The following is a 15,009-nucleotide window of genomic DNA, read 5'->3' as shown; positions in this document are numbered from 1 at the left end:
CAATCGCCAGCCAGGCCGAGGGACCCCACCCATGCATGAATTCATGCACCGGGCTTCTAGTGTTGAATAAAAGTTGTGAAAGTGGGCATCCTTGTCTTGTAACTTATCTTAAAGGGAAACATTTTTAGTTTTTCCTTATTTAGTATGATGTTGTCTTGCGGGTTTGTCATTTATGGCCTTTATAATATGGAGCTATGTTTTTTATACTAGTATTTCCATTTTGCTGAGAGTTATTCCCAGAAATGGGTGTTGGATATTCTTAGATACTCTTTCTGCATCTACTCATATAATCATGTGATTTTTATCCTTTGTTTTGTTTATGTCGTATGTCACATTAATTGATTTGTGGATATTGAACCAATCTTGTGTCCCTGGAATAAATCCTATTTGATCATGGTGGGATCATCATTAGTATATTATTGGATTCGATGTGCTAGTATTTTGTTGAGAATTTTTGCATCTATGTTCATCAGAGATATTGGTGCATATATATATATATATATATATACATACATATATATATCTAGTTTTGGAATTAGTATAGTGCTGGCCTTGTAAAATGAGCTTGGTAGTCTTCCTTCCCTCAAAATACTTTTTGGAATAGTTTGAGAAAGATATATGTTAGTTTTTCTTTGGAACCATTCATTCCAGGACTTTTGTTTGTTGAAAGTTTTTTTTTTAAATCATACTTTGCTGGTCATTATCAGTGTGTTCAGATTTTCTGTTTCTTCTGGATTTGATCTTGGAAGATTGTATGTTTCTAGGAATTTACCCATTTTTCCAGATTTTCTGATTTTTGACAGTTAATTTTTCACATTATGTTTTTTATAATCCTTGTATTTCAGTGGTATAAATTGTCACTTGTATTTCATTTCTGATTTTATTTACTCAGCTCTTCTGTCTGGTTGTTTTATGAGTCTGGTTAAAGTTTTTTTAATCTTGTTTATCTTTTCAAAGAATAAGTCTTTGGTTACATATCTATAATAATAAAAGCATAATATGCTAATTAGACTGGACATCCTCTGGATGACCTTCCGGACGAAGCTGGGGCTGTGAGGGCCTAGTAGTTGCCTCGGGCCGAGGGAAGCCGCCACAGCTGCAAGGGCCGATCTCCTTGCACAAATTTCGTTCATCGGGCCTCTAGTATCTATCTATCTATCTATCTATCTATCTATCTATCTATCTATCTATCTATCATCTATCTATCTATCTAGTATTTTTGTTAGACTTTATTTTGTTTATTATTATTCTGAATTTTATTATATCCTTTCTATTTACTTGGTCTCTGTTTATTCTTTTTCTAGTTTCTTTAGGTGTAAATTTATATTGTTTATTTGAGATTTTTCTTGTTTCTCGAGATGGGAGTCCTCCTAGGACTGCTTTTGTCGTATCCCATAGATTTTAGGTTGTTGAGTTTTTCTTTTCATTTGTTTCAAGGCATCTTTGGATTTCTTCCTTGATCTCATTGTTAACACATTCCTTGTTAGTAACATGTTATTTAGCCTCTATGTATTTGTGTGTGTGTTTTCAGTTTTTTTCTTGTAATTTATTTCTAGATTCATTGTGTTGGAGAAGATACTTGATATGATTTCAATCTTTTTAAATTTATTGAAACTTGTATTATGACTTAACATGTGGTCTGTCCTGGAAAATGTTTCATGTGCACTTGAAAAGACTGTATATTCTATTTTCTTGTGAAATGCTCTGAGAATATAAATTAAATTAATCTGGACTAAGGTGACATTCAAGGCCCTCCTTTCCTTGTTGATTTTCTGTCTGGAAGCTTTATCCATTGATGTCAACGGGTTGTTAAAGTACCCTACTATGACTGTATTAATATTGTTCTCTCTCTTTATGTCCATCAAAAGTTTCTTTTATTTATTTAGATGCTATATTATGTCCTTAAATGTTTACAAGGGTTATATTCTCATGTTGAGTTGATCCCTTTATCCTTCTTTGTCCTTTATTATAACCTTTGTTTTATAGTCTATTTTGTCTCATGTAAGAATTACTAAGTCAGTTTTCTTTGTTTTCATTTGCATGAAATAACTTTTTCTATTTCTTTACTTTCATTTTATGGCTTTCGATCTGAGGTGGGTCTCTTGTAGATAGCATATATATGGATCTTGTTTTCTTATTCAGCTACCTGATGTCTTTTGATTGGAGCATTTAATCCATTTATATTTATTTTATTTTATTTTTAAACTAGAGGCCCAATGCACGAAATTCGTGCAATTGGGTTGGCCCTCGCAGCCACAGCAGCTGCCTTGGCCTCCCAGCTTCATCTGGAAGGCTGTCTGGAAGGTCGTTCGGCTATCCGGTCTAATTAGCATGTTATGTTTTTATTATTATAGATCCTCACCCAAGGATATGTTTTTATTGACTTTAGAGAGAGAGTAGGAGCGGGGAGAGAGAGAGAGATGAGTAACATCCATCAGTTGCCTCCCATATGTGTCCTGACCAGAGATTGGACCCACAACCTAGGTATATACCTTGGCCATGAATCAAACCCGCAATCTTTTGGTGTACTGGACGACACTCCAACCAACTAAGCCACCCAACTGGGGGTAATACATTTACATTTAATGTAATTATTGATAGGTACGTATTTATCGCCATTTTATTATTTATATTTATGTTCTTGTTTTCTTCTTCTTAAAGAAGTTTCTTTATCACTTCTTATAATATTGGTTTGTTGCTGATAAACTCCTTTAGCTTTTTTTTGGTCTCAGAAGCCCTTTATTTCTTCTTCAATTTTGAAAGATATCATTGCTTAGTAGAGTAGTCTTGGTTGTAGGTCCTTGCATTAATCAATTTGAATATTTTGTGACAATTCTTTCTGATCTGAAAAAATTTCTATTGAGAAATCACATGACAGTCTTATCAGAGCTCCCTTATAGTTAATTAACTATTTCTTATGCTGCTTTTCGAACATTATTCTTAATTTTTTTCTGTGTAAGTATTTTGTCTTTGGTGATATTTTTTATCTCTTGATATGCTATATTCACACTGGCTCCAATAATAATGATTGTACATGTATTCCTTCTACTAAGGAAGTCTGATGAAGACATACATTTGTAGTAATATTCTGCCATACCCTAGTAGACTCTTTATTTATGTGTATTTTTTTTTTTTCGTTTTCAGAATTTTACTCTTAACCTAATGGAGAAACAGAAATAACAGACACAAAAAAATTAGACTGCAACACTCTAGACTTTCTACTTATTGTCAGTGATACTTGTCTTATGGTTTTTGACTTCTTTCTTAGATGATACCTGAAATTTCATTCCAGTCTTAAAGTACTATATTACCCTTCAGTGTCAGACTCAACCGATTCTCCACATTATTGCTTTTCAAGTGAAGACCTTGTTTGCATATCCCTTTCTTTATGAGCACCACTTTTTATAGCATGTCCATGTCTTAAGTATATTCTTTGCATGCATATATATTCTTTGTATCCAATTCCTCAATTGGACAATACTCATTTAGCCCTCACAAGATGTTCCCCTTTGGAAGATTTATGATAATAACACTAATAATAATAATAATACCAAATATGAATAATAACAGCCATTAAGTTTATTGAGCCTGCTAAGCGTTTTTCAGATGTGAACTCTTTATTCCTCCTAACAACCCCATTCAACCCAATACTTATACTCTTAACTACTGTACTATATTGCCTATCTTAAGTGTGTAAATATTCACATATACTCACTACCACAATAGTTTGACTTCAATAAATAGTTCTCTTAGATGCCGTTTTTTTGTTGTTGTTGTTTTTCCCCCCAGGGCTTTTCTTTCTAGCACCTTACAGAGATAATTTAACTGAAAATAAAGGGATAGGCTCAGTATACCTAACAAATGCTAAGGATTCATAGCTGATAATATTAGACAAGGTAGATTTTAAAAACAATAAATTGGATGAATAGGAACATTATGCCATGATAAAAAAAAATATAGAAGTAACAGTTATGGCCCTAACCAGTTTGGCTCAGTGGTAGAGCGTCGGCCTGCGGACTGAAAGGTCCCAGGTTCGATTCTGGTCAAGGGCATGTACCTTGGTTGCGGGCACATCCCTAGTAGGAGGTGTTCAGGAGGCAGCTGTTGGTGTTTCTCTCTCATCAATGTTTCTAACTCTATCCTTCTCCCTTCCTCTCTGTAAAAAATCAATAAAATATATTTTTTTAAAAAAAGTAACAGTGATAACCTCTATATGTGGAACATAAAGTAAAAACTTAGAAATGCAAAACTTTTTATTACACAACATTCAAATAAAAATAAATGAAAATGAATATGTTTTAGCATATTTTAAAAGATAAGTTTCTTAGAAAGTTAACTATAATGTTGCCATACTACCCAGTAATTCCACTTTAAGATATTTACCTCCCCAAAATGAGGAAATGTCTACACGAAGGTCAGTAACCATAGTTAGTACTCAAGAAATGTGTTTCCTCCCTCTGTTTCTTCTTCAACCCAACACATATCCAGTCTATAATATAAACCCACAAAATATATTTAAACTAGTTAAACTCCTTTAAAATTCTTATTTGCCTTCTTTTAAACTTTGAAAATAATTCTTTTTTAAAATCCTCACCTGAGGATGTTTTTATTGATTTTTTAGCAAGAGAGGAAGGGAGAGAGACACACACAAGAGCAGAGATAGAGATAGAGAAGATGAGAGAGAGAGGAGAAAGAAACATTGATTGGTTGTCTCCCATATGCACCCTGAGCAGGGATCAAATTCATAGCCTAGGAATATGCCTTGACCAGGAATTGAACCCACATTTTCTTGGAGTACAGGATGATGTTACAACCAACTGAAACACGTGGCCAGGGTGAAAATAATTATCTTGGATATGTTATGTGTCATTAAAGAAACAAAGTCTTGATTGAATTTGGTTTGTGATCTATCATCCTATCTAATAAAGAGGGAATATACTAATTGACCATCACACCCTCACAAAGATGGCTGTGCCCACAGACAATAAGGAGGGAATATGTTAATTGACTGCTACGCCTTCAAAGCTGGCGGTGCCCACAGCCACAAGATGGTGATGCCCAGCCCCCTCAGCCCTGCCGGGGGCACCAGGCGCACAGCACGGCTGGACCCGTCCCTGGGTGGGTCCAGCCGCTCTGCGCGCCTGCCTCCGGAGTCCCCCAGTCCCCTCAGACCCCATCCACCCAGGGCTGGCCCAAGGCACAGGCAAGCCTCAGATGGCAGTTGCCCAGCCGACCAAATGACTAAAGCAGGCTGCGTGGGGCGACCAGGCCGGCAGGGGGTCTGTGAGGGGCAACCAGGCCAGCAGGGTGGGCAGTTGAGGGATGACCAAGCCGGCCAGGGGGGTGCAGTTGGGGGCAACCAGGCCAGCAAGAGGGGCAGTTGGAGGTGACCAGGCCAGCAGCAGGGGGCAGTTAGGGGAGACCTGGCCAGCAGCAGGGGGCAGTTAGGGGCAACCAGGCAGGCAGGTAGGTGAACAATTAGGAGACAGGGGTACAGGATTGTGAGAGGGATGTCCGACTGCCGGTCTAGAGGGGTCCCGGATTGGAGAGGATGCAGGCTGGGCTGAGGGGACCCCCCCATGCACGAATTTGGTGCACCAGGCCTCTAGTTTTATATATAACTGTTGCCTCCACTTGGATGCTTCAACTCAGCATCTCTAAAACTGAACTCTTATAACCCTTCCCTAGCCCCACCCTCAATCCCAGGTTCTTCCAAGTATTCTTAACTCACAATGGCAAGAGCATCTATCCATTTATTATATCAACAGTTATTGACCAAGTATCTGCTATTTTCTAGGCAACATACTAAGAATTGGGATGAAAAGAGACATGATCTAGTAAAGGATGCAGCTGTTACACAACTAAATAAATGTCTAAATTATATAGTTATGATTTGTGATAATACTGTGAATTAAATTATACAGATCCAAAATTTGAGAGTCAATCCTTTCATCCTATAACTAACCAAATCTTGATAATTTTACTTTTTAATTCTCTCAAATGTTTTCCTCTCCTTTTCACCTTTATTGCCCTACTAGAGGCCTGGTGCACAAAATTCATGCACTGGGTTCTTGGGGGCTCCCTGAGCCTGGTCTGCACCCTCTCGCAGTGTGGGACTCCTCGGGGGATGTCCACCTGCTGGCTTAGGCCCAATCTCCCCATGGCTAAATCGGCACACAGACATCCCTCTCACAGTCCTGGGCTCTCGCAGTCCAGGACCCCTTGCTTCTTACCCCCTGCCTGCGCTCGCCACCTGTGAGCCTGGCTTCTGGCTGAGCAGGGGTGGGAGGGAGCACCACTCAACCAGAAGCTGGCTTGCTGCTCCTTAGCACTGGCCCTACCTCCCACCCACTGGTTGGGGGGGGGGGGGCGATCGGGGGCCGGGCCAGGTGGGGGAGGGGCTGTGGGAGGTTGAGGCGCCATGGTCATGCCCCATCCCACCTCTGTGAGGCGCTGGGACCATGCAGTCCCCTCTCCTGCCGCCTCTGCAGAAAGCGTGGTGCCGGGACCAGGCCTATGCCATTGCCTCTCCCGCCGCCTCTGCAGAAGGGGGTGCTGGGACCGCTATGGCTGGCCTGGCAGCACGGGCTCACTGGCTCCGCCCCCTGACTACTGGTTATTCAGGAAGGTCATTCTTGCCTCAGCCCTCGCAGCCACAGCTTCATCTGGAAGGTTGTCCAGAAGGATGTAGCTCTCTATTTCTTGTACTTGCAACTACCATTACAACCTTCCCATCCATTCTTCTTGCTATAGCCAGATTATTCCCTTGCTTCAGTGGTTTCCTAGTGCTTTTACAGTCAGAATTAAAATCCTTTGAAAAAGCATACAAGTTGAACATTAACTATTAGCCATTCTCTTTCTGTCCTTAAGCCTTCATGCATGCCATCCCTACTCCCTGAATCCCTCACCACACACACACTTAATGTCTATTCTTAAGATCTTACTGAAAATGTCAAACATACAGAATAGGTCTGTCCTTCCTGTTTATGCTTTTATAGTACTTTGGTTTCTTACCTACTAGCATTTAACACAATTTGTAAATATACATTTACTTACATTATTATTTGTTTACTAGGCTATTAGCTCTGTGAGGCTAGGGACTGTCCTCTTTCACTCACCATTATATTTACATTACCTAATATAGTGTGTTTCTAATGGTAGATGTTTGGTAAATATTAGTTGAGTGAATAAATAACAAATACAATGGATTTAAGAAAGTAAGGTAGATTTGAAATCTGATGACTTTACTTCTTGCTAATATTATTACTCAAAAGCTTGGTGAGGGAGATGAAAATTAATGGCTAAGATTCAGAATTTTAGAAGTAGGCATTGCTGCCCTAACTGGTTTCGCTCAGTGGATAGAGCATCGGCCTGTGGACTGAAAGGTCCCAGGTTCGATTCGGTCAAGGGCATGTACCTTGGTTGTGGGCACATCCCTAGTAGGAGTTATGCAGGAGGCAGCTGATTAATGTTTCTCTCTCATTGATGTTTCTAACTCTCTATCCCTCTCCCTTCCTCTCTGTGTAAAAAATCAATAAAATATATTTTTTAAAAAGTAGGCGTTGCTGGTTATTGACTATATTAAAAAGCTGACATTTTTAGGGAGTTTAGTTAGAATGTTTAAGGAAGTAACTCATTTTGATCACAAAGAACTTGTTATTTGGAATGTGGGATTTTGCTGAATATTTAACCCTTAAAAGCTACGGTAATATATTTTGAGTTGTCTGTTAGGAAATATACAAACTTTATTTTACATTTCTCTGTTTCATTTAGGTTCAGTTTGATCGTTACCTATCAGCCCCAGACAACCTGTTAATGCCACAGTTGAACTTCCTTCTAAGTGCCACAGTAAAGTAAGTATATCTTGATCCCAATTAGTTGGTAAAGATTCACATAATTTTAAATATTTAGCACCTTTCTTTGAAACAAAATTATTTTCATTAATAGGAAACTTGCTATTGAAGATCTATAGTTCTCAACCATTTTTTCTGCCTCAACACCTCTAAGAGAGCAGACCTTACCTTGTTTGTACTTACTCCTTCAATGCATATAACTCCAAAATCTCTATTTAGTGAATTATTTTTTAAATTAACATGAATATAATTGGAGCTATGTAACCATAATACCAAATTCCCATGTTAACAAACATGTCAGAGTGACATGGAATATGTCATGGAATATTCATTGTGTCATGCAGATAAGCTACTTTATAGACTGTTTTGGACCTACACAATTTCTGTAGATATATTATAAAATTGTTCAGTATTATATATTTATCAGGAATGTGTTCAGGACAAAGAACTGTAAACATTAAAACGTTATGCTATTACTAGAGGCCTAGTCCATGAATTTGTGCATGGGTGGGGTCTGGCCAGCCTGGCCCCAGTCGGCGGATCGGGGCTGGGCCTGTCAGGAGGAGAAGGCTGGAGGTTGGCCGGTTAGCCACATCCTCGATTAGTGTGTGAGGGGGGGGGTGATCAGGGGTGGAGCTGGCTGGGGGAGGGGCTGTAGGCCGATCAAGGTGGTAGGGGCCATCAGGGGTGGGGCTGGCTGGGGGAGGGGCTGCAAAAGGTTGGCTGGTTGGCCCCACCCCCTATTGGGGTAGGGGGGCCGATCAGGGTCGGGGACAGCTGGGGAGGAGGGGCTGCAGGCCAATTGGGGTGGTGGGGGCCAATTGGGGGCAGGGCTGGCCTGGGGGAGGGGCTGCGGGCTGATTGGGATGGGGCAGGCCAGTCAGGGGGAAGGGCCCCAGGGGATGGTTGGCCAGCCACCCTGCCCTCGATGGGGTGGGAGAGTCTAATCAGGGGTGGGACCAACCAGCCAACCTCCCAAAGCCCCTCCCCCCAGCCAGCCCCACCCCTGATTGGGCCAGTTCACTGGCCGCAGTGGGTGTCATAGAGATTGGTCGTTCCAGTCAGTCCTTACGGCGTTCCGGTTGCTGGCTTTTTATGTATATACACTACTGGCCTGGTGCATGAAATTTGTGCACAGAGCGGGTGTTCCCTCAGCCAAGTGGGACATCCTCTCACAATCTGGGACTGCTGGCTCCTAACCACTCACCTGCCTGCCTGCCTGATCGCCCCTAACTGCCTGTGCCTGCCTGCCTGATCACCCCCCTGCAGGCCTGATCTCACCCTCAACTGCCCTCCCCTGCTGGCCAATTTGGTTCTGATTCTTTGTTTTCTATGCCAGTCAGTGTCAAAAGCTCCGCCTCCTAGGCAGCCATTTGCTCCTCACAGTTGACCCAGATTTAGTTCTCATTGGTCAGTTTCTATGCCAGCCAGTGTCTCCGGGCCTATCTCTGGGCTTGATCAGAGAGGTGGGTCTGATTAGCAGCCCCCACAGAGGCCCGGAGAGAAACAGAGGCGTGGCTGCTGGCGAAGCCCGGAGAGAAAGAGAGAGGCAATGGCTGATCAACAGCTGCCACAGAGGCTGCGGATTAGACCCTGGCTCTCTCCATGGGTCTCTCTCCAGGTCTGATCTTCAGCCCCCTCGGCAGTCAATGCTGGGTTGCTGCACCTGCACCGGCAGCAGTCAGTGCTGGGTCGTCACAGCAATCCAGCACTGACTGCAGGACTGACTTCTGGTGTTCAGGCGAGCCTTCGGTCGGTTGTTACTGACCCTGGGTTTTTATATATTCAGATAGTTAGAAGAAATTGAGAGATCATATTGCTTGAGTTTCTTGATTTTAACAAATATATTAAGCCCTAAGTGGTTTGACTCAGTGGATAGAGCGTCGGCCTTCGGCCTGAAGGGCCCCAGGTTCAATTCCAGTCAAGGGCACATCGCCCCTAACTACCTCTACCTACCTGCCTGATTGCCCCTAACCCCTCTGCCTGCCTGCCTGATCACCCCTAGCCTCTTTGCCTGCCTGCCTGCCTGATCTCCTGTAACTGCCTCTGTATGCCTGCCTGATCGCCCCTAACTGCCCTCCCCTACCAGCCTGATCTCGCCCCCAACTGCTCTCCCTGCTGGCCTGATCTTGCCCCCAACTGCCTCTGCCTGCCTAATCACCCCTAACTGCCCTCCCCTGCTGGCCTTATCTCACCCTGGGCTTGGTATCCAGTAGGGTAAATGCAGGAGGCAGCCAATCAATGATTCTCCCATTATTGATGTTTCTATCTCTCCTTCTCTCTTCCTTTCTGAAATCAATAAAATATCTATATACTAGGTGTACCATTAAATAATGTGGATTTTTTCAATAGATGGAGTTACACATATGTTGATATATATGTGATTTGATATGTATGCTATTTTGTTGTATTAACAACAAGCTTCAAAACTTCATATGTCTATAATTTGATGAAGGTGTTAACATCATAGATATTTTTACACTTAAAAATGTCGAATTTCGTGCCAAAAAAAGAGCATTTGCGGGAAGTTTTAATTCATTACTTTATTTTGAAGAAAAGTGCTGCGGGAAACTAATGGTGAATATGTTCTATCTCATGATACTTGTGAATGCTGGTTTAACTGCTTTAAAGTGATGATTTTGATGTGAAAGACAACGAATGTCCAGGTCAACCGAAAAAGTTTGAAGACCAATAATTACAAGAATTTTTGGATGAAGATGTGTGTCAAACTCAAAAACAACTTGCAGAAATATTAAACGTTGCTCAGTAAACAATTTCCAATCGTTTACAGCAATGGGAAAGATTTTAAAGGAAGGAAAATGGGTACCACATCAACTGAACAAAAGACAAATGGAAAAGTGAAAAGTCATCAGTAAAATGTTGCTTCAACAGCACGAAAGAAAGTCTTTTTTGCATGGAATTGTGACTGGTGATGAAAAGTGGATTTATTTTTGAGAATCTCAAACGCACAAAATCATGGGTTGATTCAGGCCAATCGTCAACATCAACTGCATGGCCAAATAGCTTCTGAAAGAAGAAAATGCTCTGCGTTTGGTGGGATCAGGAAGGTATGGAGTATTATAAGCTTCTAAAATCAGGTAAAACTGTTAATGTTGTTCGCTACCAACAACAAATAATCAATTTGAACCACGCTTTGATCGTGAAACGACCAGAATGTGCCAGGAGACATGGCAAAGTAATTTTGCTTCCTGATGATGCACCATCACACACTTCAAAACCTGTTAAAGACACATTAAAGATCTTGCCTGGGAAGTATTAACCCACCCGTTGTATTCACCAGACCTTGCTCCTTCAGATTACCACTTGTCCCTATCGATGGCACACGCATTATCTGATCAACACTTTAAAACATGAAGAAGTGGAAAATTGGGTCTCTGAATGGTTTGCCTCAAAACAAGAAAAGTTCTATTGGGATGGTATCCACAAATTACCTGAAAGTTGGGGAAAATGTGTAGCTAGCGATGGACATTACTTTGAATAAAGCATTTTTGATGTTTCTCTTAAAATTACTGTGTTTTCTTAGATTACAAAATCCACATTATTAACCGACACACCTAGTACATAAAAGCCCAGCGACCGATCGGTAGAATGACTAGAATGACTGGAATGACCTGTGGCTATGTCGTGCACTGCGGCAGCCAACTGGCCTGATCTGGCCTAGATTGTTCCCTCCCCCCGCTGGCCCTGTCCCCGATTGGCCCCCATCGGAATGGGCTGGCCGGACCCCACCCATGTACTGGGCCTGTACAGAAATATAAAACCCTACCCCGCCACCACTCCAACCCACCCTGCCACAAAATTAGATCACAGATTCAGGCTAGCAGTTCAAAGTATAAAGTCGTATTCACTCGTGAGGAATTTGTACCTTTCTCCTTCCCCTTGGACTTGGCATCTCAGAGAAGGCATGCACAGTATGGACGCACAAATGAAAGCTTAGAAAAGTCACTCTTTTGGGGTCCTGTGGCACATCCGGGCAGAGACAAACTGATCACCAAAATCCAAGCACCAGACTCTGTCCCTTCCTCATCCTGCAGCCTCAGCTCCAGGCAGGCACTCCCCGTGGCAGGATACAAGGAGAGTCACCTCAAATCTTCGCAGAGATGGGAATTCTCAGGAGGCCAAGATAATAGAAACCTAAGGACCCAAATACTGAGTCCCTCCCTTAGCCTTCCTGGGTTCTCTGTGCCTGTCTGTCTTGCCCTATGTGTCTCTCTCCCTGTTCCTTGCTCTCTGATCCTGTTTACTCATTCCCTATGTCTTGCTGGGGCTTTTGTCTCTGTCTCTCATCAGATCTCTGCCCGTGGAGAACACCCCTGCCACCCCCATAAAGGAACACACATCTGTAGAATCTGCCTTTTCAATAAAAAAGTGGGAAACAGTGAATTAAAAAGCATTAACTTAAAAACAATCCATGTGTCTGCAAATGCGTTCCAAATGGCAGCACTTTGGCAGGGGTGACAGGGGGGCTGTATGTTGGCCACATGTTCTGGAGCCTCAGACACAAAGTGTAGGGGATCAGTGTGTTGCTATGGACCCCTCCCACTAGTCACTTGTGATGTCAGGGTCTGGGGAGAGGACTTAGTCTATACTCACCCTCATGGATCCACACCTGATTGCATAGACCCTTTCCAATGTTTGGACATCTGCTGGTTCCTCTTACTCCCCCAGTACTTCCAAACCTTCCTGTGCTGACCCCAACACTCATTCTGCATCAGCCCTCACCCCCCCCCCCACACACACACAGATTTCACCCTCTCCCTCCTGCACCTCCTTGTCTTATACCCCATACTTCTTCCTTCCCAGCCCTGCCCTACCTCCTTTCTGCCCTCCTGCCCCAGACCACCCAGCATCCCTGGCTCAGTGAGACATGATTAGAACCAACACAGCTACTGTGTTGAGCGTCTGCCCTGATGGTCCAGAGAGCTGCATGCAGAAAGGTGCTCCCAGTCCTGTACCTGCAACTGCTCTGTCCTGCCAGATGCCAATCAGAAATTGTGTCTCTAAAGACAGAGGGTAGCAGAAGTAGGCTACTGTCTTTTGGAGTCCCTTATCAGAAGGAAACTCTTCCCCCCCCGCAAAAAAAACAAACAAAAAACAAGTTCGCCCTGCTGCCTCCCTTATCACTTTCAGCAACCCTCCTTTGCCCCTTTCCTTGGAAATGGAAGGATTGGAGAATATCCTATATAATAAAAGACTAATATGCAAATTGACCCAATGGTGGAATGACTGGCGGAACGACCAGTCGCTATGACACGCACTGACCACCAAGGGGCAGCCGCTCAACACAGCTGCCCCCTGATGGTCAGTGCGCTCCTATAGGGTGAGCTCCACTCAACCAGAAGCCAGGCTCATGTCTGGTGAGTGCAGCGGTGGTGGTGGGAGCCTCCCTCCTCCGCAGCAGCGAGCAGGCAGGCGGTAAGGAGTGAGGGAGGGGTCCTGGACTGTGAGAGAGATGTCCAACTACTGGGCCTCTAGTATACATATAAAAAGAAATTAGGATTTAAAAAAAAAGAAAAGAAAAATGTTAAGAAATCATAATTGTCCATAAGTAGGAAATTAGGCCACAGCTGTCCTTTTTCTCTTTTTTTTCTTTCCTTTCAACCAGCTGAGTGCTTTCTGTGTAACAGGCACTCAGGATTAAGACTGAAAAGACAGTTGCACTGTCTTCATGAAGATTATAATATAACTAGAGGCCCAGTGCACGAAATTCATGCACTTGGGGCGGGGGGTGGTGTCCCTCAGCCCAGCCTGCGCCCTCTTGCACTCTGGGAGCCCTTGGGAGATGTCTGACTGCCAGGGAGGCAGGAGAGGCTCCTGCCACCTCTGCTGTTCTTGCCAGCCATGACCCGGCTCAGGGCTTCTGGCTGAGTGGCACTCCCCCTGTGGGAGCCCACTAACCACCAGGGGGCAGCTCCTGCGTTGAGCGTCTGCCTCCTGGTGGTCACTGGGCGTCATACTGACCAGTTGTTCCACTGTTTGGTCTATTTGCATATTAGCCTTTTATTATATAGAATGGGTCAGTTAGACATATTAATAAGTAGTTTTATTAAAAAGTACACTAAGGAAAGAACTGTTGAACTTGATGAAAATACTTCAAATATCTAAAAGGATGTAGTGGCCCAGAGGTGGTGCTCCTGTTTTCTGTTGTTCTAGAGCAGGGGTGGGCAAACTTTTTGACTCGGGGGCCACAATGGGTTCTTAAACTGGACCGGAGGGCCGGAACAAAAGCATGGATGGAGTGTTTGTGTGAACTAATATAAATTCAAAGTAAAGGAGCAGAGGGGAGAGCAAGAGAACCGGATAGAACAGCCAGATCCGGCCCGCGGGCCGTAGTTTGCCCACAGCTGTTCTAGAGAGTAGGCCTATAGCAATAAATAAAGTAAGGAGGCAGATTTTGGCTCAGTATGCGGAAGAATTTAATATTGACTAGAATTGGCTGAAAATGCGATGTTCCATTTTTCTCTCAGACATAGGGAAGTCCCATATTAGGTGTAGTTAGAGTAAATGCTTTTAATATTTGTAATTTGTGTATATTATTCTAAAATATTTCATACTTTGTACATAGCCAGAATTCTGAGGACCTGAGAGATTATAAAAGTAACTCTGCTTTGCTATGGTTCAAATTGTTTGTGTCTTTCTTAAATTATTTAATTTTTAAGCAAAATACATGTAATAATTATAAATTTAGCCATATTTTAATATGTAGTATATGAATGGTGAGTGGTTTGAAGCATCACTAAATGTAAAAGACTAGAGGCCCAGTGCACGAAATTTGTGCACGACGGGGGGTGTCCACTCAGCCCAGTCTGCACCCTCTCACAGTCTGGAACCATTGGCTCCTAACTGCTCACCTGCCTGCCTGCCTTATCACCCCTAACTGCCGCCCCTGCTGGCCTGGTTACCCCCAACTGCCTCCTCCCGCTGGCCTGGTTGCCTCTAACTGCCCCCTGCACTGGCATGGTCACCCCTTACTGCCCCCCATGCCGACCTGGTCACCCCCAACTGCCTCCCCCGCCGGCCTGGTCACCCCTCACTGCTCTCCCCCCCCCCCCCCCCCCCCGCCGGCCTGGTTGCCCCATGCAGCCTGCTGTTTGGTTGTTTGGTCACCCCTCACTAACCTCCTGCTGGCCTGGTT

General features: G+C 43.3%; 1 protein-coding gene across 8 annotated transcripts in view; it reads left to right on the top strand.

Moving 5' to 3' along the window:
• COG6 (component of oligomeric golgi complex 6) overlaps positions 1-15,009 on the top strand; it is a 234,161-nt gene that overhangs the window by 96,641 nt on the left and 122,511 nt on the right. For 7 of the 8 annotated variants that reach the window (XM_080658575.1, XM_080658573.1, XM_080658574.1 and 4 more), the window contains one exon: positions 7,774-7,853. In XM_080658575.1, coding sequence (XP_080514701.1) covers positions 7,774-7,853 — 80 coding nt within the window. Of the gene's footprint in view, positions 1-7,773; positions 7,854-7,947; positions 8,024-15,009 lie in introns of those variants that run through there. The other variant, XM_080658572.1, reaches the window with a different exon arrangement.

This window comes from Plecotus auritus (assembly GCF_963455305.1).
Source record: "Plecotus auritus genome assembly, chromosome: 3".
Taxonomy (NCBI): Eukaryota; Metazoa; Chordata; class Mammalia; order Chiroptera; family Vespertilionidae; genus Plecotus; species Plecotus auritus.
The sequence above is the reverse complement of the archived record's forward strand: the minus strand, read 5'-3'. Positions and strand labels throughout refer to the sequence as shown.